Raw genomic sequence first — 23,782 nt, 5'->3', positions numbered from 1 at the left:
TAACGGCTTATACACCACTTAACCAGCTTATTTGTATGGATCGCGCTCCAGAAAATCGGCCCATAAACGGACGCTGCCCGCCGCGAAAGGTCTATAAAATTATGCAGAAACGCCGGCCGCTCTTATGAAAACGAATCGGCGGCCGAGAGGGGCCGACCTCGGCCCCGTGGATTACATGTTTTCTGATCAAGAGCAGATCCCGCGGATACTCGTTTCACTTAACGCGGACGATCGACGAGCCTCCGATACTCGATAATTTTATAATCGTCGCTCGATGCGTGGCGCGCCGACGGTCGCCAAGCTTTACTAGGGGATGAAAATATCGAGCTCCCGCGTAATATACGTCATTTCTTGCTTCAATTATTCCTAAAACTGCGGCAGAAATTGAATTCTGAGGTAATCAAGCAATACAAATGCAAATACCGCCCAGAGGGAGGTGCATCGAATCGCCGCCACCCCCTCACCCCCGTCGCAACCCCATTGCCGCGTTACCGCTGTTTCGCATTGCGAAATATTCCGCATAAATAAACAATTGACAGCTACGAATTACATCCGTTTAGACTATCGATCGAGGGACGTGTTGTCGTTGAATCGACGGCATTAATAATGCACGGTCTTAATGCACGTTCGACCGACTGCCGATGCATATGGATAGAGACAGTGTTTCCCCGCTAGCGACACCCGAGTCCCCCACGTTTCTCACGATTTCTCGCTAATTAACCGACGACGACACCGTCTGTTTGTCGGCGACCTTCCTTGCTCGCTGCATCAGAAGCGTGCAAGTCGCGGTCGTAACCGTCGCTCGTCGCGTCGCCAACATCTCCCGGGACTGCAAGTGTTTGTTGGACGATTCGTACTTTGGGATCGCCAGAAACCGCGAGCGAGTTTCTTCTCCACGGTCCCGTCTATGCGTCGATACACGCTTCAACCTCCCCTGTGACATTTCTTTCGTTCGATCAACGCGCGGCTGATCACGCGTCCGCGTCACATGTCCACGTTTTATCAGCGCGCCTGTCCACTCCACGATTCGTTAATCAAAGCGACAATTTGTAACGCTTCGAAACGATATCAGCTAATTCGTCGACGGAAAAGGTAATAACGCGTCTGTTGTATTATGCATCAGGTTCGATCCTCTCTCGCCCGACAGCCGGCGGGCTGGCGACGCGCTTTTTCGCCGGAGAAAGAGGCGCGTCGTTGATTCGCGACGCTTCTGGGGCGAGGAAATTTTTGTCATCAGCTTTCAAACAGCTGCTTCTCGTCACCCCCCCCCGGACGATCGTGCCCGATTTGCCGGCAGAAGTTGTCGCTTAACTACTGAGAGAGTGGTCTATCTATAAGTGATGCGACCGCGGTGTACAAAAGACGGTCGGCGCTCAGGACTTGATCGTCAGGACGCGTCGACGGACGCATGAAAGCATTCGCCTTCCGCGAAGGCGTGCCAGAGGTGGCTTTTGTGCGATTCACGAGTCGTCGGGAATGGTGACGCGCCGATAGCGTCACGCGGCTCGCCGGGATCCGTTTAAGCGCGATTCAAGGGAAAGTTGGCGAAGTTGGTCCGGTTACGGGACAGCCGGTGTCAGCCGCGGCGCGAGCTGAAAGCTCGGGACATCACCCTCAATAACGTAGCAATTCCTGTTCGCCGCCTCTGGCGCGTTTCACTACCCTCGCGTTCCAAATAACTAACGAAACGATACCGCGGAAAACTCGCCATCAAATTTCCCCGAGCAGCCTTCGAATCGGCGAAGAGAAGAGGGAGAAGCTTCGCTGCTCGAAAGCTTGTGTACTTGGATCTTCGATCGAGGGCTGAGAGAATCGTTTTCTTCCAGACGCTTAAGCGCGGCGAGGCGCGACGAGGAAAGAAGTTGGCCAGCCTACTAAAAATTCAAAACGCGAGCGAATTTCCCTGGGAATAAATTTCCAAGTTTTCCGCGCGAGAACAGCCGAGCAAATACAGAGCGGCGAGCTCGCCCATCCTCCGAGAGCAACTAGAAAGTTTGACGCATTGCCGGTGAATAAACCGAAACGATTGTTACGCAACGTTTGCGGAAAGAAAGGGGGAGGAAGTTTCCGAAAGTACGTCGTGTGTAACGCGAAGTCTGGTATTATAATACAATAAGAAGATAGCAGAGGAACCGCGCCTGTGCCCTTTTTCCAGCTCGTTACGTTCGTCTATCCAGGCCGACGACGGGGGACCATGAACAATACTCAGCCCAACATGACCACGAAGTAAGTAATTGGCATCGAGGTGGGATGACGGATATAAAATTCGCGCGAATATTTTGCGACATAATCTTGATGGAAATATCATGCAGCGGTGAGCTCAAGAGCCGTGACACGCCAGCGATAACCCTATCGCCAGAGGCTGATGGAAAAGACTACCTCTCGTCGCCCCGAGGAAGAACGTCGCACCTACGAAGACAAAGCATGTCCTTGACTGCCGTTATCAACCACAGGAGAGGCCTTCTCGGGTAATACGAGCTCGTTTTATAATTTCCCATCCCGCTTTCCATTTACCACCGCGAGACGCACGCTCGGTTCACCGTTAGCAGTTATTAATATCGCATCGAACGCTGAAATGTGCCAGGTCTCGCGTGGTCCGCGTAAAACGGGGACGCGGAAAGCGTATAATTTCACGTTCATTGAATTCAATTTTCGAGCGAAATATTTTCGCCGTGACGGTCCAGCGATTCGTTTAAATTTATATTTCACCGGGAGTAGTGATGCGGCAGCCTCGCTGGATACTGCTAAATAACATCGATGTCCTATATACCAGCGGCGGAACCACGCGTTATATTTTGTCGGTCACGTCGAGAGATCGGTGCAAACGGGTTACAAGCGTCAGACAAGTGCACTCATTGCCTTCGACAGGGCGTTGATTTCAGGGATAGGCAGCAACATGTCGCTGCCGTCCTGCATGCCCCAGGACCAGGAGTTCCTGGCCGGGCAACCGCCGGGGTATAAGATCCAGCCGCCGCTTCTGAACAATCAGCAACAGGAGAAGAACGACTACGAGCTGCAGAGGCAGCGCCCGAATTTCCTACCCTTGGCACCCGTGAACACGGCCTGCGTGCCGGTGAACGCTTTGGGGCCCGTGAAAAGTAAGTGTCCTCTCCTGAAAGCGAACGTTGGAAAAAAGTCACGCCGAGCATGCTCTCGAAACTTTCGCCGACAGCCAAGCAGCAGCTCATGGACCAGTATACAAGCCCCTTGGGAAAGCGAAAATGCCACTCAGAAATGGTATCGATAATGAGCACCCTTTACGCGAAATTGCTGATCGTGGTTGGAGTCGCTGTGCCCGTCGCAGCCAGTGTAACCGAAAGAGTTCCGCCATACATGAAGCAGGTGATCAAAGCACCTCTCTGTCAGATACTCCCCTGCTGTTCTAATTACTACAACGTCGTTAGAGCCTGCCTTCTACAAGCCAAACAGCATCACGAGCGAGTAATTTGTTTTTCCAGGGGTTCTACCTATACCTTTATCTAGTCAGCGTCCTGTTCGTGATCGCGATGTACGTCATAGTGCTGAGGGACAAGGCCGTGAGGACCCTGACGCAGAAGAACGAGAAGAAACAGCAGACCTTCGCTTTCGACGAGAAAGGTGACCGCGTGAACGTCGGACAGGTAAGTCATCCGTGTCCAATCCTAATCGAAGGGGACATTTCTGAACATTGACTCTATATTTATTCGGGACGTGGCAGCATCTACGTTCGCAGGAGGCTTCCGCGACAGTGCGAAGCTCCAGTTCCTGTAAGTGGTACTGTCACTTGCAAGCTCTTCGATCGACTTCTAATCGCTGCGGGGATACATTGCATTCTCTTCCCCATCCTCTTCCACGCGAAACATTCCTAGAGTCCAGAGAATCATGAGGATACCTAAGATGGAGTATCCGAACTGCAGCGGTCCATCAATCAAAATGTTTGTAGTTCCTTGCAGAAAAGTTCAGCGAATCCGATGGGGAACTTTGGCTTTTCCCCTGTTCACGCATGAAGCGCCAGCGGGGCGCTCCCATTTAGTTGTCTCGCGGCCCAATTACCTGCCCTCATATTTCACGCCGACCCGTTCTCCGCCCACTAATTTGTACAAAACGTTTTCAATCGGTCATGCTAATTTGCGGCCCGTCGGTCGTTTTCTAATTACCGAAGCGTGATTGTGCCACGCAATACGGTATAAGGAAATCTTTGTTCCCCAGACGCAACAGTACGGCAGCTTTTGTCTCCGGCTCGGCGCAGTGGGATTTGGCGCCGGCTCGCTGGTATTTACGGGATTGCAAATTGGGGCGGAAATAGCTTCCGGCCCGTTCAGGGCGATTACACCCGGTGCCAGGCTGCTGTTGGTCACGGCACAAATGCACTTCATATTTCTCAACAGCAAGTGTCTCAGCCTGGACAAGCACACCGCCCTCGCGAAGCTGGGCCTGATGCACATGATCGCGACCAACCTCTGCGAATGGTTGCAGGTACCAGTTCGTCGCGTAAACGTCCACGAAACACAGACAGTTCGCGGCGATGACGGGGGCAGACAGTTCACTCGTGGGCTCGAGAAAATTGCGGGGAAGCCAATTCGTTCGCCGACGGCGCGCAAATCAAAGACAACATCATTTGCATGAATATTAAATTTCGCGGGAATCTACTCCTCGGGGTGGCCGGCGCGCGGCGAGGAATAATTCAAAACGGGAAAATAGTAAACATTATCGTTCCTGTCGAAGCTTCCGACAATAGGGTGAGGCCGAAATGGGCCGCACTATCAGAGCATCGCATTTGATTGGATATAATAAGTTGAACTGTGCGTTTAGTTTCCGCGAGGCGAGAAGGAAGGGAGGCATTTGTTACCAGGTTAAGCACCTGCGGGCTGCGCTAGATTTCGATAACGTTTTAATTCCAGCAGGCTAACGACGCACGGTATTTAGCATTTATGAAAGTCAAACGACGACGTTTATTCGTACATTTGTGGAAATGTATCCCGCGGCACGGTTGAGCAGAGATCCGTGTCCTATTTGCCGAGGAAGTCGAGGTAGTCGTTTACCAGTAACGAAATTATTCCAGCGCGAAGAGAGTAGCATGCTAAACCGAGGGGGCGTGTGTTAACGATAATTCGTGGATGGTACCGATACGCGTCACGATACCCCATGCATTTTTCGCGCCGCTCCATCAGCCATTCCGTTTGTTCTCGAAAAGGTGCTGGTTGAGGAGACGCAGCACGAGATCGATCAGCTGGGTCATACGCACGACGACGAGGACGGGATACTCAAATCCCTCCTCAGAGACGCCAGCCCGTTCCTTTTCCCATGTACAATTGAATTCAGTTTAATTTGCGCGGTGATACTGTTCGAGATGTGGAAGAGGGTGGACGAGAAGATCGATGCAAAGGGCGAGAATCCGTCGAGATCCTCCTATCACCTTAGCATAGATTGCAGCAGCTCTCACAGGTCAGACGGGAATTTAATTAAATCGATAAGATCCCCCCCACCCCCTTTTCGTCCCGTTAATTTGTTAATGCGATATCGTTGAGATGTTAAGACACTCTTTCCCCGATATTTTATCTACCCGAACGTTTCCAGGGGTCTTTTCGGCGGGATTCTGGTCGTCGCCGCGACCATACTGAGCCTGATCATGTTCTTCGTCTTGAAAGAGGCCAAACTGAAAATAGCGATCGTGCAAGTGACCGCGCTGGACGCGACTATACTCACTCTAGGTAGATATAACGAATTCGCGACGCTCGCGATCGGACGGTGTACTCGTTAATATTGAAATTTCAGGTATGATCGCTTCTGTTGCTGGGACTTTGAAGCTCCAAGCGTTGCAGCAAAAAATCATCAAGCCGTCGGACCTGGACACGACGTTATTGGCAGCGGCTCAAGCTGGAGTCTACCTGCACTGTCTTTTTGGCGTGGTCGGTGACATATTAACGATGGGGCCGACTTGGGTGCTGTCGCTGGTCACGGACTTGCTGGCGTTAATGCAAAGCACGAGCCAAACTTTGCTCATTAAAGTGAGAACCCGATCGCTTTGCCCGAGTTAATAATTGTATCGAACTGACAGCTTCCATTCTGCGAAATGCCTAGATCGCTTGGGGCAGGCGTTGCTCGAGGAACGACAAGCCCGGTAAGGAGCTGATCACCTTCCTGATAGTCGTCAACATAGCGCTGTGGACGGTGAACACTTTGGAGAAATCCCGCGCCGGGGTTCGCCCGGATCATCTGCGATTCTTCGGCGTCTGGGCATGGACCATCATCACCCACGTTTCCATGCCGCTCGCCATATTCTATCGCTTTCACTCCGCCATATGCTTATTCGAAATATGGAAGACGTGTTACAAGTGCAGGTCGAACAGTGTCGTGCACACGCCATATTGAGATTATCCTGGGACCGAGTGAGTTAGACGTCGCGACCACGTTCCCCGTAATTCGCGCGATGAGCCTACTTTAACGAGCACGTCGAACCAGATGGAAAAGCAACGTCGAACAAAGCACGTACAACAGAATTTTGTGTCCCTCCAACCTCTCCTGTAATTAGCTGTTTAAGAGAGGAGCAAGAAAGCTAGAAAGACGAAAGTAAGCGACCTTCTGTAAATAACAACGTTGTGGGGCATAGAGGGCAAAGTTGCCCACGGTGTCTGCCACCCTGTCACCGTACGGAACTTCTAAGCTGACGCGAGACAAAGGGTGAAAGGAGCGGTTCAAAGCGGCGCGGCGAGACGAACGACGCGGTGCCATGGTCGCCGGAATCGATAGAGGTGCGTACTTTTATCGATGTACAGGGGAAAAAGATAGACGGTAACGGCGATAGTGGACCGTCGACAGTTTGATACGGTTTACGGTAAACACATTTCGGTAGCAATCACATCACGAGGCAAGCAAGCCTCGCTGCAGCGAGAAGTAGGTGATGCTTCGGTGGTTGGAGAAAGGGGGCGAGTGGTCGGTGAAGAGGCTCTTAGCCAACCCTTTGTTGCTCCTGCCACCACTATTGCGTCTCCCACTCACCCCCTACGAACGTAGTGGAGGCTCCACTCTTGACCAAAGGCCTCTGATTTACTTAGCCTATCGAGTGCCCTCGGACTCGCCCACCAAGAATACCGTATATACGGCAGCCGACCGTGTACGCCGTGTTCCGAAATTTCCAACTTAATGCTCCACTTACTGTCGTTCCACCTGCCACGCAGAGATTTCGTAGTTTGATTGCGGGACACCGTGTAAATAAATTTGCCGATCTTCGTTAGCTTTAGTTGCCCGCCGTTGCATGTGATAAACAGAGGATACCTAGCGATCGTTTAGGATTTAAGAGAATCTCGCGAGAGCCACATGAATCTTCGACGGGAGGAGGAAGAAGGGAGACGTGTTAGAACACGCGTCAACCACCCGCGACGCTCGCCATAGGTTTTGTTTTTTTTGCGGATTTAACGAGGATTTACCTTCCTACGATTCCCTCCCTTGGCTACCACCACCGCTGCCACGGTCCCCGACACATCCGTAGAAATCTCAGGAAGGCCTCGACAAGAGCGAGAAATCGTAGATTTCCAGGGGCAGCTGGATGGATATGGGAAATCGTAGGGTGCACCTCCGAGATAGTTTTCAAGAATTTATTCCGGACGAGCGTCTCGCGCTGCCGGAGATTCGCGGCGAATCAAATTTGTCGGTACGCGAACCGCCGCGCCTCGCACCCTCTCGTCGCGCTTCATTTGCTTACTTCAATTTACCATTGAATTTAAAGCTACTCCGTTAATCGATGGCGGTGCCTAATGATCGAATAACGATAATGGTTATTATCGGGGTGAATCGGACACGCTGTCGGTGTATCGATTATTCATATTAACAGAGGAATTATTTATAGGGGAGGCGCCTTGGATGCGATGTAATCAAGGGCTGATTAAATTGGCGCGTGACGCCGCGTAAATTCCAAACGATTATTCGTAGATCAGACTCGTTTTCTCGCTACTATTTCTCCTGGAGTGGCGACCTTTGCTGGATGGCACGATGCACCGCGCTCGGCCCGCGGAAAAATCTCACAATTTATCGGGTTTACCGAACCGCCGTCCCTGTAACACCCCCCCTGCATCCCGCCGATTCCAAAGTCCGTGATGGAGAAGGGAACAGGTAGAAGAGAAGGCGAGCACGGCGCGACAGCGACGGGACGAGGAAACCTTGATATATCCGCCAAACATGGGGAGCTGGAACGCCTTGGCGGATTTATCGGAGTTGCGGATAATGGATGGTCTTCCCGAGGCTGGGAAACTTTTTTAAATAATATAACGCGCAACTACCGTAGAGCCTCGATTCAACGACGATCTGAAATACTCGGCCTGCACCAACGCACCGGGGGAAAGAGCTTCTACCGTCGGAAATACAGTGGGCAAATAATCGTCCGCGATAGAATTCGCGTAATAGCAGCTGATCGCTGCATCCACCTACCGCTGCTTCTCCAATGAGCTATTCCACGTCAAAACGGATAGGTGAAAAATTTAGTTTCACCGATTCTTTTCAAAATTACAACATTTGTCGATAACCTTGCAAAACAAAGTATGCTAAATTTCAACAGCCTATGTCAAATAGTTTTCGAAATATTTAATGTTAAAGTTCCGAAAATTCAAACAAAATCGGCTGACGCGTCATCACTTAAACTGTAATATCTCGGTCATTTTTAAAGATAATGCCACCGTCTTGGGCTCATTTTAAAACTGAAGGAATGCTTTCTCAACCCGTGTATTATATAAGTACCGTAAGTTTTATTTTTTTATTACCTGTTCCCAAAATCTCTGCACTTTTTTTAAAAAGGCATTTATTAGTTGAAGACTTAACGAATCGAATGGTATTTTTTTCAAGCCGAACCGTGGGTGGGAACGACGTCAAATTGCGATTTTAAACTTTGACATCGATTACTGTTAAGTTTATTAACAATAAACAAAATATTCTATATACGTTTTGAGACAGCCTTCCTTCAGCTTTAAAATGAACCCAAGACGGTGGCATTATCTTTAAAAATGACCGAGATATTACAGTTTAAGTGATGACGCGTCAGCCGATTTTGTTTGAATTTTCGAAACTTTAAGATTAAATATTTCGAAAACTATTTGACATAGGCCGTTGAAATTTAGTATACTTTGTTTCTGCAAGGTTATCGACAAATGCTGTAATTTAGAAGAGAATCGGCGATACTAAATTTTTCACCTATTCGTTTTGACGTGGAACAGCTCCAATGCGTCGCTCGCGGTGAACGTCCACGGAGAACGTATCGATACGTGAAATCGTAGAGCGCTAGAAACAAAATTATCTCGCGAGTAGCGAGCGTAAAGGAGCCGCGCGAAGGTTCAACGGCGGTTCTCCTTCTCGACCCAATTACACGGGCCTCTAATGAATTTTCGATATGCTCGCCGCGTTACGACGTGGCGATATTAAAAAAAGAAGAAGGGAAAAGCCGAAAAAGAAGAGAGAGAAAAACAATTAACGCGAAGTAAATTATTCGGTCCTGTCGGAGCGTCGCGGGGCGAGAGAAAAGAAATGACAGTGGTATTGGCAGAACAAGTACCAGACAAAAACCACCACCGGAGGTCGTCGATTGGACGATCCCCGGGAATGTATTTAATTCGATTGGACTCCGCCGCCATCTGGACGGGACAAGGAGGGCGAGAGGCCCTGGGGGGAGGGGGTTGACTCGCAGCAAGGGTGAGGGAACCTCTGTTTCCGGCGGAAATGAGGCCTTCGCGACTCGTACTCCCATCCTCTACCCCTTCTGCGTCCTCCCGAATGCCACTTTCGAGCCCTCTCGACCCGACTGTGGCCGTTCCCCTAACCGAACATTCTATCGCCCTCTATCAGGTGGACGCGACTCGGGGGCGGAGACCGAGGGGCGACAGTGCAAATCGTATTTATATTCCATCTCTCATGACCAGGTAAATATTTTCAACGGCCACGGTTGGCGTGTATCGCGCGCGAAACTTCCGAATCCCTGGCAAATCATTTGAAATCCACCATCGGACACGCGACAGGATTACACACGCACACGAAGACACGCCTGTGTTCCCGTTTCGCAGCCGACCGGCCGTCGTGTCTCTTTTAAATATTTAAATTATACATATTTACAAGCGCCGCGAAATTCAAGCATGAAACGCGGGGGGTGGTGGTTACGCGCGATTGAAAATTGCCGAGAATAGAGCAGCGGCGATATTGTCGTCGTCCTCGTCCCTTGTTTATCGGGATTTATTAAAACGCGCGACCGTTTCCCGGCGCGATTAAACTTTAAACGAATCCTATTTCTACGATATCGCGCGTTTGTCATTGCGAGGGGGGCGACGGCCTGGTAAAGGGGACAGGCGAGAACTGGGGAGGAAAAATCAGAGCCAGAAAAAGGCTCGGTCTAATGCTTCCCTCTCGCAGCTCCCATGAATGTCGCCCCTGCACGGCGAGGATGTAATTTTCGCTGTATGCCCGGATTAGAAGCCGGCTCGGCGGTGGTTCCGCGTTATACCGCTTGATAAGTATTGCCCCCTCATACCTCTTGAATACACTAGAACTGGAAAAGGGATTCGAGATGATCTCAAAGCGATCGATTGGCCTCGACGTGACGTCATGGGTCACGGCGACAGGCGGCCGTTATGTCTCGTTAAGAGTCCACGTACCGTAATAGCGTGGATTAATGATAACGGCGTAAGGGGATAGCACAACCATGCGGCATGCAGCAACGTGAAAAGCTATTATTACAGAACCTGGCGTTGCCACTTCGCCGAGGTTTATTTTAACGCTTCGGAATAAAAAAAAAAACTTCGTTGAGCTCATCAGTAGCTCTAGATCTTAAGAAACCGATACTAATAGACGAGCATACGTCTGTACGCATGTGTAGCACCGCGTGATATTCAATTTTTCAGGAAATAATCGATAAGGGAAGAAATTATTCCATCTAGACACGTGATGAGTCAGTCGTCACTGTATTGGGTACTTGAATGTAACCGATAACTGTTTATAGAATAAAAGGTGCTGATGGAAAGAGTAGATTACGCGAACTCGCCGTTCTTAGAAACGCGGAGGGACAAAACTTTTACCAGATAGTATTTCTTAAAAATCAGGTAAGCGGATCATTGGCAGATTCGATAAAAAAAAAAGAAATCCTCGCGGAGAAATGCATCGACGTAAGATACTCTCTCCGTCCTCCTTTTCAATTTACAATATCGTAAAAAAATGTATACCGACGGTAACTTTGGTCGGTATAACATTGATCATTATATCATTAAAGGAAAAGAATAACTTTATAACACATGTACAGGCTGAATAAAAAGCTGGTACATGTTTTACGATTTTCGTTTATTCGAGCACTTAAGACTATAAGTTACATTGTCACATAATGTGTAACCGATAGAATAAGAAACTTTCGGTAGTTTGTAGATATAGTATCTGCTGTTCCAGCTTAATGTATGTAGCAATGTAAATTTGTAATAATGCCGGTGCATTGGCATTCTAAACACAAGTGTTTCAAGCAGATTTTTAGTCTCTTTTTGCTTTTACCTTCAAGGAGCTGCTACGACGCTCGCAGATATGCCACTGATTTTTCGCAACGATGTAATAACAAATTGTTCACTTTCTATACACGCGTAATTGTACTTGCGTCGGCTTTGGCATCCTCGACGGTTCCGATATTTCTGGGAGCTGAGCATACTTCGCTAATGACCGTATCTAGAACAGAAGCAACAGAGACTTTGGAGAAAACCTATACAAAGCGTACAATCCTTCTATGTACTTTTCCTATGAATATACAATTTTCAAAAGCTTTAAGAAGCCATCCATGTATCGCTGTATTTCTTAATTTCTTACTCACTTTTGAAACTCCCACTCTCGATTGTCAAGGGGACACACTTGCCGAGTCTTCAACCAACGTGAGATGCAATGGAAATGGAACGCGTGCTACGCAAAGAAAAAATCCAGAAATTAGAAAAAAACTGACACATATCGCGTCTGCGATCGATTCCGAATGTGTATCGTAGCAAGTACTATTACGATGAAACGCGTACATTGCAGACACCCCAAGCTACGGTACATTCTTCGCTAGTGGCTGATGCTTGATTCGCTTGGCACTCGATACATAGATCCATTATATGATTCCGGCAGATAGCACAATTGTCCACCACGATGTCTGTAAATCGATTAAGTGCCCGATTAACAAGAAATGTCACGAGAAAGGTATCAAAACAACTGCATCGTGTTTCGTAGCAAGTAAGAAGGATGTGGAGACTCTTGAATACGTACCCCATGCCCAGAGTGCCACAGCATTCCACTGAAACAGAATATTACGATTCTCTTAATAACCGTTGGATGTAAACCACGCGAGTGTAGTGCAAATGACAATGCGAAACTGAGGTTAACATTCTACGATGAAACCATTAAGATGCGTATAATCTGTATACGTGTCGCAGAACAGTCCGCCCGGATTTCCCTCTCACCTTTTTAACTTCGAAACGTTTCTTCTCCCCTTTACTACTGCTCGAGGTTGGTAAATCATTTTCTTCGTCGTCTATCTCCATCGCAGACGCCATCTTTAAATTTTGATGTTTAAAGCCAACTGACATCTCGCGCCAGCGACTCGAAATGCGACAAGCAGGCCCGAAATTCGAGCATGTATTTCTCTAATTACAAAATACTTTCTGAGCGATTTCAACCGCTGTATTGTTCTAAAGTTGATACTTTAGTATCGTAATGAAAGATGGTTACAAATCAGGGCGTAGGTAGTAAAAGAAGTGTGTCATCGTGCCGACACGTCGATACAGGGTTATATTATCAGAGGAGCTACTTACTGATATAGCAACACAACACGACAGACCTCGATTTGAAAGTTGTTCAATTGTACCGTTTGTAATCGGAAACGCACTGCGAGGTATATTACACGATGAGACGAAAGGCGGGTGTCGGCGCGATTCATAAACAGAAGTTGGAGCAAGAGAAATATAGAGACAAGGGGACAGAGATCCAGGAGAACCAATTCGAGCAGATGACCAAGCAGATGGAGACCTTTCGTTTCAACCTGGAGGAATTCGCAACCAAGCATAAGAATGAGATTAAAAAGAACGCACGCTTCCGGCGACAGTTCACTGAAATGTGCGCGTCGATCGGCGTAGACCCTCTGGCCTCGGGTAAAGGTTTCTGGTCGATCCTTGGGATAGGAGACTTTTATTACGAGCTCGCTGTCCAGATCGTCGAAGTATGCATGGCCACCAATTATAAAAACGGTGGATTGATATCATTGGATGAACTTCGAACGAGATTGGTTCAAGCGAGGGGGCGCAGAAAAGAGCATCAAGAGATAACGAACGAAGACTTGCTAGCCGCGGCTAAGAAACTAATAATCTTTGGAAATGGGTTCTCTATCGTTCCAATCGGTAAAGGCAGGTACTTGGTGCAATCCGTGCCTGGTGAACTTAGCATGGACCATACAGCTGTATTGCAGCAAGTTAGTTTATCCGGCAATGCTTACGTCTCGAAGCTGATGCTATGCAAGGATTTGAGGTGGGAACCGGGTCGTGCGCAGAAGGCCCTGGACCACATGGTAAAAGAAGGACTGGCATGGTTAGACGAACAAGGTGAAGGTGAAATATTATATTGGTTTCCTAGTTTATTTACAGCCTGTATCACATCTAAAGACTAAGCACAATGTTGTACGCACTGTCTACAGATAGACAGCGCTTTAAACGCGAGGGAGATATATCTGTAGTATAAAATGTATTTTTAATGTGAATAAATTTACATGCTCTTATAATATTTACACAGCCAAATATCTATACGAAAATTCGTTTAAACGGAGAAAAATATTGTCATCTAATTTCACTCGCTTCGTTGAATCTAAAACAAAACGTTCAGAGTCATTTGGGGAGGTATCGCTGTTACAAGGATATAGTAAACACATACCTTTGTATATCTTGCAACGTGTACTGCGTCAATTGTTGGTTGCAAATCAATAACTCTTTACTCAATTCATTATTTTCCTTTTGTAATGCAACTATTTTGCTTCTAAGTTCTTTAGCTTTACCTTGGAACTTCCCTGTCAAACATTTTGCTTCATCTCTCCATCTAAAACATTCATTAATGTAAAGTTGCTGATATTTACTTACTCGCATATTTGTACGAGATCTCCATACTTTTTACTTAATTTTTGATGAACATGAACGTGATGGATTAGCTCCTTTGTTTTTTTATCAAATTTATCCTGTAACTTATTCACGTGATCTGACAGTACCGATTGGCAGCAATGACACTTATTTTCCACCCTGTGATAAAAGTATTATACAGATATATAATATCGCCTGAAACACTGAAAACGTAAATTTACTCACGTTATATCGAAAGTGTGTTTATTTTTCATATCACACGAATAAGCATTCATTTCGTCCGTCAAGGCATCCCGGAATTTAGTTTCGCGTGTACAATTGGCTTTCTGAAGATTAAATTCCAATTCCTGAATTTTATTTTCGAGAGAACACCTTTCATTGTCTCTTTTTTGTATCTCGTAATCAAAGTCTCGTTTCAATGACTTTAACTGCACTACAAGACTTTCTTTATCTCCTAGCGTTTTAGCCAATTGGCTCTCTAATTCCGAATACTGCTTGGCTATGTCTTTACTCTCGCGATTAGCTTTTTTCATTTGATCTTCTATGTTAATTGAATGCTGCTGTTCTAATTTTTGTAATTTGTCATTTGAAGTAACCAGTTTGACTTCAAGAGTAACAATTTTATCTTTTAACTCTTTCATTTCCATATCATATCTGTTTTTTGCTATTGCTTCATCGAACACTTGCAACTGAAGTTCCAAACGCTTTACTTTCTGTTCGTAGTTCAATATATTAACATTCGAGTCTTTACGTATTTTATCTAGCTCCTCGTCGGCGAGTCTCAGCTCTCTTTGAACTTTCTCTACCAATGCCGCTTTTTCTCGCAGCTCCGCTTTAAGCTCCTTAATTTCTGCTGAATATCTTTGTGCATTAAATTCAATTTCGTCTTTGGTCTTTTTACTCAAGTCTTGTATTCTGCCGTCGTATTCACTCGCAATTATCGCTAGCCGATGTTCCAATCTAGCTTTCTCTTCTACAACAAGTGTCTCGCGGTGAAGCACCAAATCCTTCTCCCTAACTGCAGATTCTATCAATTCAATGGCTTCCGCCATTTTATTTTTTGTCTCCCGGTCTTTCTCAATTATACTTTCGGCATATCTCTTAACTTCGTTCAGTTTCTTTCCCAATTCTAATTTGGCTTGAGTGACTTTGTGCGTTTCTGCATTAGCATAAGCTAAATCCTTTTTCAGTGTTTCTATCATCACCTGATTATTCCTGTCTTTTGAAACATAAAAATAATGTCCCCATTTATTACAAAAGATTACAAATATGTGTTACTGACCTTTAACTTGAGCATCTTTCTGCAAGCTTCTGTATTTCTCCGCAAGTTCATTCTTTTCTTTAGCCAAACTTTCATTTCTTTCTTTACTCGTCTCATACAGTGTTTGATGCTTGACAAAATTATCTTTGGCCACTGAGAGCTTTTCTTCTAACATCTTTATAGCTTCCGAGTAACTCTCCTTAATAGCATACGCTTGCTCCTGATAAAACTTTGTCCCTTTTCCATCCGTACGACATCCTTTTAATTCTTCCTCTAAGGTACTTATGGTATTCAATGAGATATGCCACAGCTGCAGAACGGAATCTTTCTCTGCCTCTAAGCACACGATACGCTCCTGTAAATTCGCTATTTCTTTCTGATGCCAATCCTGGCTACTGCACTCTTCCAAATGAATATGCTTAAAAGATTCTCTTATGTCGTCAGTCTTTTGGCTTTCGTTTCGCAGAATTTCTAATTCAAGTCGTATGTTACTTTGTTCTGCCTAGAAATTACAAAATTCATCATATACACAATTGTGAGTAAGATTAATTCTACACAAGTGCATACCTTGCAGGATTGCAAATCCCGTTTCAGCTCCTCCACGATCTCGTGTTGTTCCTCGATTATTACATCTCCTTCCGTGCTATATTGACAAACAGAAATCGGTTGAATATCCTGTAATTGATAGACCTGTGTAACCTCAACTAACCCTTGTTTCAAGGCATCATCCTGCTTCGAGTCGAGCATTTTGTCGCTGGAACAAAGTATGCTTCACGATACTATCTTGCTTGTAGACTCATTGTGAAAAAATATTGTTCGTTTAATTGATCTTCACGACCCTATGTCACATGTTCGAATCAAAGCGTCATTCAAGCCTTCGGCCCGTAAAGATCACATTGCTCATTTCACAGCCGGTAGTATCCTGTATCCGTAGTAGGGGTACGTATCGAGAATGATTTGATTTATTTGTACATTCATATTTGAAGCAACAAATATGTAGGCACGCTGAATAAATCCATGCATTTGTTAATAAAATTGGAGGAGGGATAGAATAGGCGGATCACGCAATGGTATATTTCGTCATTCGATTTCAATGGATTTTGGGGTTCGTGAGCCATTACCATTTCCGTGTCACGTCCAACGTTATCGGCTCAAGCTGAAATAACAGTGCAGCACTACCAGCAGTAAGAATTACAATTACAATTCCGTGACAGACGAGGTATAGGCACAATTCATAGGATCAATTTCGTCGATGGTGACACGAACTCCCATAAGGTGATAGGTCTATCTTATACCTCGTCTGTGATTCTGATAAGAATTCAAATAGGGTAATGGAGTTATGAGTTATAACAGCTGACAGTATATTATCGACTGAAACTCATTGTTCAAACGTGTTACCAGGCACCGATAAATGCATTTGACAATTCAATAATTGAATTATTCTACAAAATTATTTTGTAAATTTGTACGGTAATCCAACCAGTAATTGGCCGCATACCAGTGAATGACCATTAGGCAAAGAAATGTCAAGTATAAATTTAAACATTAGTACATGCTTATAAATGGAGTGTAGTTGCACTTTTAATATCCTATATTTTTAGTTACGCGTATTAAGCAAACATTAATAAGTACAATTCTTATTAAAAGTATGCGGTCATTTACTGGGCTTCTACACGTTTCGCATTTTATAATTGTTTGTATTTTTAAAATTACGATAAGAATAAGTAATTATTTTTATAGAAATTTCAAGAAAAATAAATTTAAATGCAATTTCAACAGTTCTTTTTATACATAATAAATTCAAGTATTAATCTCAAAGGTTCATAGATTAAAAAATTCGGTCATTCACTGGTTGGTTTACCTACTTTCTTTGACTGTACGAATTTGTTCTAAGAAAAGCTCTTTATTAACACGATTATATCAAAGTCAGCCCTTCTTTTCTCTTAGCGAGCATCTCTGTTAAACTGTTCAAAATAGGCCGCAGTAGGTTTGTTCTTGTAAAGAACACGGTTCAGGTACTCCTGATGGGACTTTTGCTGGTGCGCAAGTTGTAAATTCTCCTCGGCAACCTTCTTCTGAATATTCCTACAACAGGACAACACAGATCCATTAATTCGGCACGAGATTATAGGCATAGGTACTAATTAGTGACGATAGAGCTCTTACGCCCTCCTTCGATCCAATTCGCGTTGGTACTTGTCCGCTACCACCGCTTGCGAATTCATTAACCGATCCCAGTCCTCGTTCCTTCGTTTCTCCTCCAGCTTCATTCTCTGAAAAAGAAGCTCATCTTGAGCGGAACCGAGCCTTTTTTCTTCGCCTGGCCGAAGAGAGCTCTCACTAGCGGCGACTACGCCCGGCATCCTTTCAACCAACCGTTCCGCGGCTTTTACCTCGATCTCTTTCATCTGGAGTGCTTGCGCATCCCTGAAAGCCCTAAGCTGGTCCGCAGTCATGCCCTTGTAACGCGTAGCCAACGGCTTGTCGGGTCCACGGGTGCTCTCCGCCTGCTCTTTGGCTTCGGTAAGGAAGTCCCCAGTCACGTGATTGTAGATTTCCGCCTTGTTGTCCTCTTCGTCTTGGAGGGCTTCGCAGTGGCGGCGATGCTCCTGCTCCTCCGCCTGTTCAAGGGCACGGAGGACATCGTTGACTACCGTTCGATTAAAACTCGTGGGCCCAGCGAAGCATGCACAGCTCGAAGGGGAAAAAGTCAAGGGCGGGATCGCGCGGCGGCAGGAGCCACGGGGAAGCTTTGCGACGATCGCCGCGTTATTATCCGCGAGGCCCGTAGCCGACGGTGACGTCACCGAGTTTGCTCATCGACCATAGCAACCTCGTGGCCGCTGTAAACGGTGCTCACCTTCGAGGAAGGTTTATGTTAACCGCAGCCCGTGACGAGCGAGTACGCGAGGTTTATTTTCAACGGGTGATTTGTGCCGCGGCACACGCGGCACCGGGGGTATTCATCGCCGAGGGGAGGGCAGCGTATCGAGAGGAGGACGAGAGCTACTCCCGGCTCGCTGTTGAACCCTGACATTTCACGGCCCCCGTCGTTGGCCGCCAGCGACAGCTAACGAGAGGGGACTTTAAATCAATTAATGCGACGGAGGGCCATCGAGTGTTAATTATCTGAATTCTCGCTTTCTCGCTCGGCCGCGGCGCGTACCGGCGACCCGCGGCCAGAACAAAAACCCGCTGCATCGCCCCGGCCGCCGGGGAAATAGAATCGTCGGATAATAAGATTCTTATCTGCCGTGCGGTTCCTGCCGTTTTGTTGTCCGCCTTCCCTCCTCCGAGGACTAAATAGGAGAAAGCCTTACCAGAGCTCGATTAAATCTCGCGGTGGCTTCGTTCAACCTTCGACGGCATTCACGTTCCATCTGATCTAACGCCATGGCGCGCTTGTCCCTGGAGATGACGGCTTCCTGGTAAGCTTTCTCGGCTTCCTGCTGATCTCTCTCCGCCTGCACGCGCTCGTCCATTTGCTTCTCGATCCACCATCTCGTCTGCTCCTGTTGCGCCTTCGAGCGCCCCTTGCCATTAACATCCTCGCCCTCGAATCTGCATAATCGGACGGTCGAATGTTTAATACCACCGTCGGGGGAAAGGAGACCGGCGACGGCAATATTTACTTGTGCCCGGAACCTTCGTCTCTTATCGGGGCCACCTTTTTCAGAGCGTTTGGATCGTATAAATCGTAATCACGACGATCTTCCGCTCGCTGGCAGTGACGTCGGAAATTCTCGATATCTCTATTTATGTTTCGCCTCTCCTGAAAGTCGAACGGACGAATAACGTTAGTTCCGCCTATACCTGCCTAGGATGCTTACTCCGCGGCAAAAAGGCGCGCGAAGAGTGCAACAACGATAACCGTTGCACGACCGTCGGAATCTTTAACGATGACACCGCAAGGGACGATTAATCATCCGGTTAGCTATGTTCCTTCTGTTTCTTTCGTTTCTCTTCGACCGCGTAATTGACAGTTTACCTCTTCTTGCCGCTTCTCGAGGAGCAAGGCGAGCTTGCTGCCGCGAATCAAATTCTCGTCGAGCTCGGATTCCCTGGCCTGCTCCACCTCGCGCAGCTGCTTCTTTTCCGCGACCTGTTTGTCCAAGAATTCCTTGTCTATCTGCGAACATTACGGGCGAGGGGGTCGTTATTCTTTCGCGGCCGATCTGTGATAGGTTAACCGTGGCTGTCTAGGTACTAGGGAAACACTTTGCTCCCGCTTACCCCAATTTTCCTGAAACGTGTATTGAATATCCGCTGCTTCCTTTCCTCCTCTATCTGCCTCCTCCGCTCGATGGACGCGGCCAGTTTCCGGTCCTCCTTGGTGATCACCTGGAATTTCAGCATCCTGCCAAATTCGATTTACTACGAGGACGAGCCTCACTCTAAGGGACGAACGTAACCGAAGCCTCGAGTGAGCTTAGCCGCGAAAGCCCCACCGATCGAATGAAATTCGTTACCATGGAGCGTTTGGGCGATAAACGCGACGCCAAATCGTGAATTCCAAACCACCCTCCTTCCGTAGTATAATACTAAAGGTGCAAATCCACGACGAGAGAAAAATGTCGCGTCTCACACGAGACGTTAATCTCACGAGACGTTTATTTCATTATTTTACTTTTTTTTTTTTAACTATTTCGTCATTAGTTTCGTGGAATTAGACTCTCGCGAGACAAGTTTCATGATATGTTTTCAAAAATCTCATCTCTCGCGACTATTTATATTATTTACGTTTAGTTATTGCTGAGATTTTTGTGTCGTGACAAAAAAGTCTCAGGTAAAATCTCATCGGGTATTCGCACCTTTATACTGTAGGCAAGTTTACCCTATATCGATTCTAATTAAAGAGAGAAAGTTTAATTAAAGTGAGTAAAACAAGAAATGCGATGGGAATTATATTAATATTTTATTTACAGCTGTACATACACACTAAGATAATAACCTTCTATTTTGGTATAAAGAAACAAGTTTGTTTACATTTTTCGGTGACAAACATGATTTTTTGGTGGTTACAATATTACCCGCTGTAGGGAAGGCCCTCTCCGAACTTGCTGATGTTGCAGGTACGCATACATAGGTATTTTTTTTTTTTGTTAAGGAAGGCATTTTTGGAAATTTAGTTTCGCTTAATTTTCACCAAATTATGTGGTCCACGTTGTGCCCAATTTGCTGTTCCCTTAAATACATTTCAAATTCAGTAACCGAATGTTCTTCGGTACTATTTTTTGCAAATAGGCTTCCAAACCTTTATTATTTCAAGAAGAAAATAAAGATATTAATAAATTTTTCAAGATGTAAATAAACTTGTTTTTTATACCAAAATAGGAAGTTATTATTCTAGTGTATATGTATAACTATAAATAAAATTATTTTTTTATACCAAAATAGGAAGTTATTATCTTAGTGTGTATGTATAACTATAAATAAAATATTAATATAAAACTCTTCGCTATTCTTGTTTTAATCACATTATTCTAGTGTATAACTATAAATAAACTTATCTTTTTATACCAAAATAGGAAGTTATTATCTTACTATATATGTATAACTATAAATAAAATATTAATATAATACTCTTCGCTATTCTTGTTTGAATCACTTTAATTAAACTTCCTCTGTTTAATTAGAATCCAAATAAATAGAGCTTTATCGAATCATTATGATAAAATATTCGAAACCGGGTACAAATCGGGACTTCGATTTATAATGAGTAAGTCGAGTACCCGGATAAATCCTGATACTCGGGTACTCGAATCTAAATTATATAAGTATCCGGATATCCGAATACAAACTTTGCGGGTATCCGACTACTCGGATGCTGAAGACTCGGATATCCGTAAATCCGAGAAATAGTAAGAGCCCTACTTTATACCCACACACACCGAGGGATATCGCGTCTTCCGTGTAGAGATCAGGAAAAATGATTTCATAATGATCGGTTCGCCTGACAGATCGCGCGATCTAAATTTAATCCGATTTTTTCTAAACACGGAGCTTCCTTGAATTTCCACGATGTCGAGACCCCTCTGACACACATTCGCCCAGCTAATTACTCAGCCGTAAGGACATTTGCATGCTAGGGTCACGTGAAGAGCGGCTGTCGGAGGCGTAAACATGTGTTGCACTATCTGTTGATTCGGCGAAAGTCATTACGCGTGACTCGTGACTCCGCCGTCCGTGCATTTATCACGGCTGGACGCGTCTATCGATCGCGTAATCACGCCGGCAGTAAGATCGCAAGGAAGGGAACGGTTTACTTTCCTCCTTTGATTTCGTTGTAGACCTCGAATCGCGTGTGCGTGCACGCAGTGATTCAGGCGAAATCTGTTGGTTTCTCGTAACAATGGAAGGTGGCAATGATAGCGGCGCATGCGAGTAAGCATACGTGTGTTTCGACTCACGTGGAAGCCGCGAAGTGTCACGGCTTATTAAATATATACGTATATCCCGGGGTCAAGTCGTTGGAGAGCGAGTCGCGAAAAAGCTCGGTGCAAAGTATAATAAATCGTCGGGAGCAGTGGTTCGAGGGTCAAAGCCTCTTTACGGTTTCCAGCCGGACACGAGGGAAAGAATATTGCAGCCGGGATAGATTTTAAGGAAGCGATTGCCTCGCTTCCTCATTCATCGATCCTAAGGGGGCAATTTGCATCGTTTATTTCCCCCGGTGACGCTCGCCACTGCGACGTTTAATATTCCTGGGAAATATAAAGGAAAACGCGACGGCCGCGAGATTTCGCTGTTCCTTAATTACGCGCACGTAACCGATAACAAAAAAAAGAAGCGTGTCGTTTATCGTCGTCCGATGATAGGTTCGTTTCCGGTTCATTACTCGACGATTATGCGGCACGAGGTGTACAGAAGTCAACGATTCCCGGTCTGTCGATTATTTATTCGTCTGCTTGTTTTCGTATTTCATGCCACACGCGCGACGGCGATAATACGCAGTAGTTTTCAGAACAAAGCAAACGTACGCTGTCGCAGCTTAGAATTTTGCAGCGCACCGTTTTATCGCCCTGCATTACCGTGGAAATTCTACCGAACTGGAGGTTAATAATCGCAATTAGTTCCCGGTTAATGAGAGACAGGCACGTGCGCTCCACGTGACCTATATTGGTGGTGTTTGGCCATATGGCCACCGATTGCGAGCGTGGATCGTAAAATGGGCAGTGCTCACTGAACGGGAATAAAAGCCTCCCTGTGATAGGGAAGGGACTTGTGGCGATAAAAGTGAGCAAATAGGCCACAAAAGTTACCTCTGTGTTTGGAGGACGATGGGCGAGGGAGTTTCTGGTAAATCGGAGCACTTGCTCGGCTGCTAGACCGTGCCTTCGCACGCTGTTGCATTCTAAAATGGTCATTTGTAAGAGGCGAAGAGATCAAGCAATAAAATACGAAGAAAAGAAATATGTTTTCTGCTACGCGGAGTCTCAGTAATTGCTAAACGTGTCTTAAAATGCCTGATATACTAATCGTAAGAAGAGTTGATATCACTCCCACCAGTATTTGGTATCCAATTACTGTTGTTTACATTCCGTTATCGTGTTCAATGAATGTCAAATAATGTTTACAAGCTCAGGTTTAGTGGAATGCTGGAATCTTTCCGTCGTTGCACGACTTGTGCTGCTTGTAGTTCGGGAAATATAAGAACGTTAACTTCTATTTATGTTACACCCTTTTTCACCCAAGCTACTACACAGTAGGGTAGAGTGGGGCTAAAAATCCGTCGGGTAAAAAGTCCCGAATGCAAAATCTCCATTCGTAAACCATCGATTGATTATTGCAGCGTAACTATGTTTATGGCAATGGTTACCTTTTGTTAAAGAAGACACGTTAATATAATAAAAAGAGTGGTTGTCTTTGTTGAAGCAAATCAATTAGTAAAGTCATAAATTATCTTTTTTTCCTGTTTTTTTTTTATATTAAAATAATTCGAGTCTAAGAAATAAGGCCAAAGTGCTTAAAAGACAGTTATATCTTTATGTTGAGCCACGATTATAGTGCAGTTTTTTGTTCAAGCTGAATCTGTGTCCTGTATTGTCATTCCTTTGTTTAAAAAGTGGTAGCCGCAGTAATTCCTTTCAATATTGTATACCAAAAAAATTGGTTTAATAAATATTTGTTGATTTCAAAACTTTTTACTTATTTTGTTTTATGTTACGCGAAAAGCTAGTTCGAAAATATTAAGGACTTTCTACCCCAAGCCCATACCCGGGGCAAAAAGTCCATTTTGAATTGATACACATTTTGTGATATAACTCAACAACAAATAGCACTATTAACCAACAACTTTGTAAAAGTAAAGCATAATAGTTGTAGTTTATATAAAATAACACCGTATACCTCTAGGTTGTTATTACTAAATTTGACATAGGTTTATATAAAAAACGGGATTTTCACCCCCACCTTACACCATGCATATTCGAAATTTTGTATT

General features: G+C 45.5%; 5 protein-coding genes across 9 annotated transcripts; 2 read left to right on the top strand and 3 right to left on the bottom strand.

The window, feature by feature from the left end:
- Nucleotides 1-760: 760 nt before the first annotated feature.
- Nucleotides 761-7,198, top strand: LOC143373520 (proton channel OtopLc). 4 transcript variants are annotated; one of them, XM_076820875.1, is made up of 12 exons: nucleotides 761-1,092; nucleotides 1,827-2,073; nucleotides 2,156-2,226; nucleotides 2,313-2,468; nucleotides 2,869-3,098; nucleotides 3,173-3,342; nucleotides 3,459-3,620; nucleotides 4,189-4,455; nucleotides 5,174-5,424; nucleotides 5,557-5,690; nucleotides 5,755-5,987; nucleotides 6,061-7,198. In XM_076820875.1, the coding sequence occupies exons 3-12, from the start codon at nucleotides 2,195-2,197 to the stop codon at nucleotides 6,349-6,351; spliced, it is 1,926 nt and encodes a 641-aa protein (XP_076676990.1). In that variant the 5' UTR covers nucleotides 761-1,092; nucleotides 1,827-2,073; nucleotides 2,156-2,194; the 3' UTR covers nucleotides 6,352-7,198. The 4 variants fall into 4 exon arrangements, with proteins under 4 accessions (XP_076676990.1, XP_076676991.1, XP_076676987.1 ...); XM_076820876.1 differs by lacking the exon at nucleotides 1,827-2,073; XM_076820872.1 differs by having other exon boundaries at nucleotides 1,827-2,226.
- A 4,069-nt stretch (nucleotides 7,199-11,267) lies between these two features.
- Nucleotides 11,268-12,545, bottom strand: Roc1a (Regulator of cullins 1a). The gene is made up of 5 exons (XM_076820881.1): nucleotides 12,420-12,545; nucleotides 12,226-12,253; nucleotides 11,991-12,112; nucleotides 11,798-11,883; nucleotides 11,268-11,655 (listed from the first exon to the last, which is right to left on the bottom strand). Exons 1-5 carry the CDS (start codon nucleotides 12,543-12,545, stop codon nucleotides 11,643-11,645), a joined length of 375 nt encoding a protein of 124 aa, XP_076676996.1. The 3' UTR covers nucleotides 11,268-11,642.
- Nucleotides 12,546-12,862: 317 nt separating this feature from the next.
- Nucleotides 12,863-13,731, top strand: Lsn (vacuolar-sorting protein SNF8). Its single transcript, XM_076820880.1, has one exon. The coding sequence runs from the start codon at nucleotides 12,863-12,865 to the stop codon at nucleotides 13,616-13,618; it is 756 nt and encodes a 251-aa protein (XP_076676995.1). The 3' UTR covers nucleotides 13,619-13,731.
- Nucleotides 13,680-16,370, bottom strand: LOC143373521 (uncharacterized). The gene is made up of 7 exons (XM_076820877.1): nucleotides 16,049-16,370; nucleotides 15,907-15,982; nucleotides 15,361-15,841; nucleotides 14,304-15,297; nucleotides 14,109-14,237; nucleotides 13,879-14,040; nucleotides 13,680-13,812 (listed from the first exon to the last, which is right to left on the bottom strand). The coding sequence occupies exons 1-7, from the start codon at nucleotides 16,084-16,086 to the stop codon at nucleotides 13,785-13,787; spliced, it is 1,908 nt and encodes a 635-aa protein (XP_076676992.1). The 5' UTR covers nucleotides 16,087-16,370; the 3' UTR covers nucleotides 13,680-13,784.
- Nucleotides 16,371-16,493: 123 nt separating this feature from the next.
- On the bottom strand, nucleotides 16,494-23,672 carry LOC143373522 (RIB43A-like with coiled-coils protein 2). 2 transcript variants are annotated; one of them, XM_076820878.1, is made up of 9 exons: nucleotides 22,602-23,672; nucleotides 19,573-19,680; nucleotides 19,328-19,468; nucleotides 18,972-19,111; nucleotides 18,660-18,900; nucleotides 17,733-17,960; nucleotides 17,506-17,612; nucleotides 17,189-17,424; nucleotides 16,494-16,639 (listed from the first exon to the last, which is right to left on the bottom strand). In XM_076820878.1, the coding sequence occupies exons 1-8, from the start codon at nucleotides 22,704-22,706 to the stop codon at nucleotides 17,283-17,285; spliced, it is 1,212 nt and encodes a 403-aa protein (XP_076676993.1). In that variant the 5' UTR covers nucleotides 22,707-23,672; the 3' UTR covers nucleotides 16,494-16,639; nucleotides 17,189-17,282. The 2 variants fall into 2 exon arrangements, with proteins under 2 accessions (XP_076676993.1, XP_076676994.1); XM_076820879.1 differs by having other exon boundaries at nucleotides 19,573-19,880; nucleotides 22,602-22,668.
- Nucleotides 23,673-23,782: the final 110 nt, after the last annotated feature.

Source organism: Andrena cerasifolii, chromosome 9 (genome assembly GCF_050908995.1).
Source record: "Andrena cerasifolii isolate SP2316 chromosome 9, iyAndCera1_principal, whole genome shotgun sequence".
Lineage (NCBI taxonomy): Eukaryota > Metazoa > Arthropoda > Insecta > Hymenoptera > Andrenidae > Andrena > Andrena cerasifolii.
The sequence above is the reverse complement of the archived record's forward strand: the minus strand, read 5'-3'. Positions and strand labels throughout refer to the sequence as shown.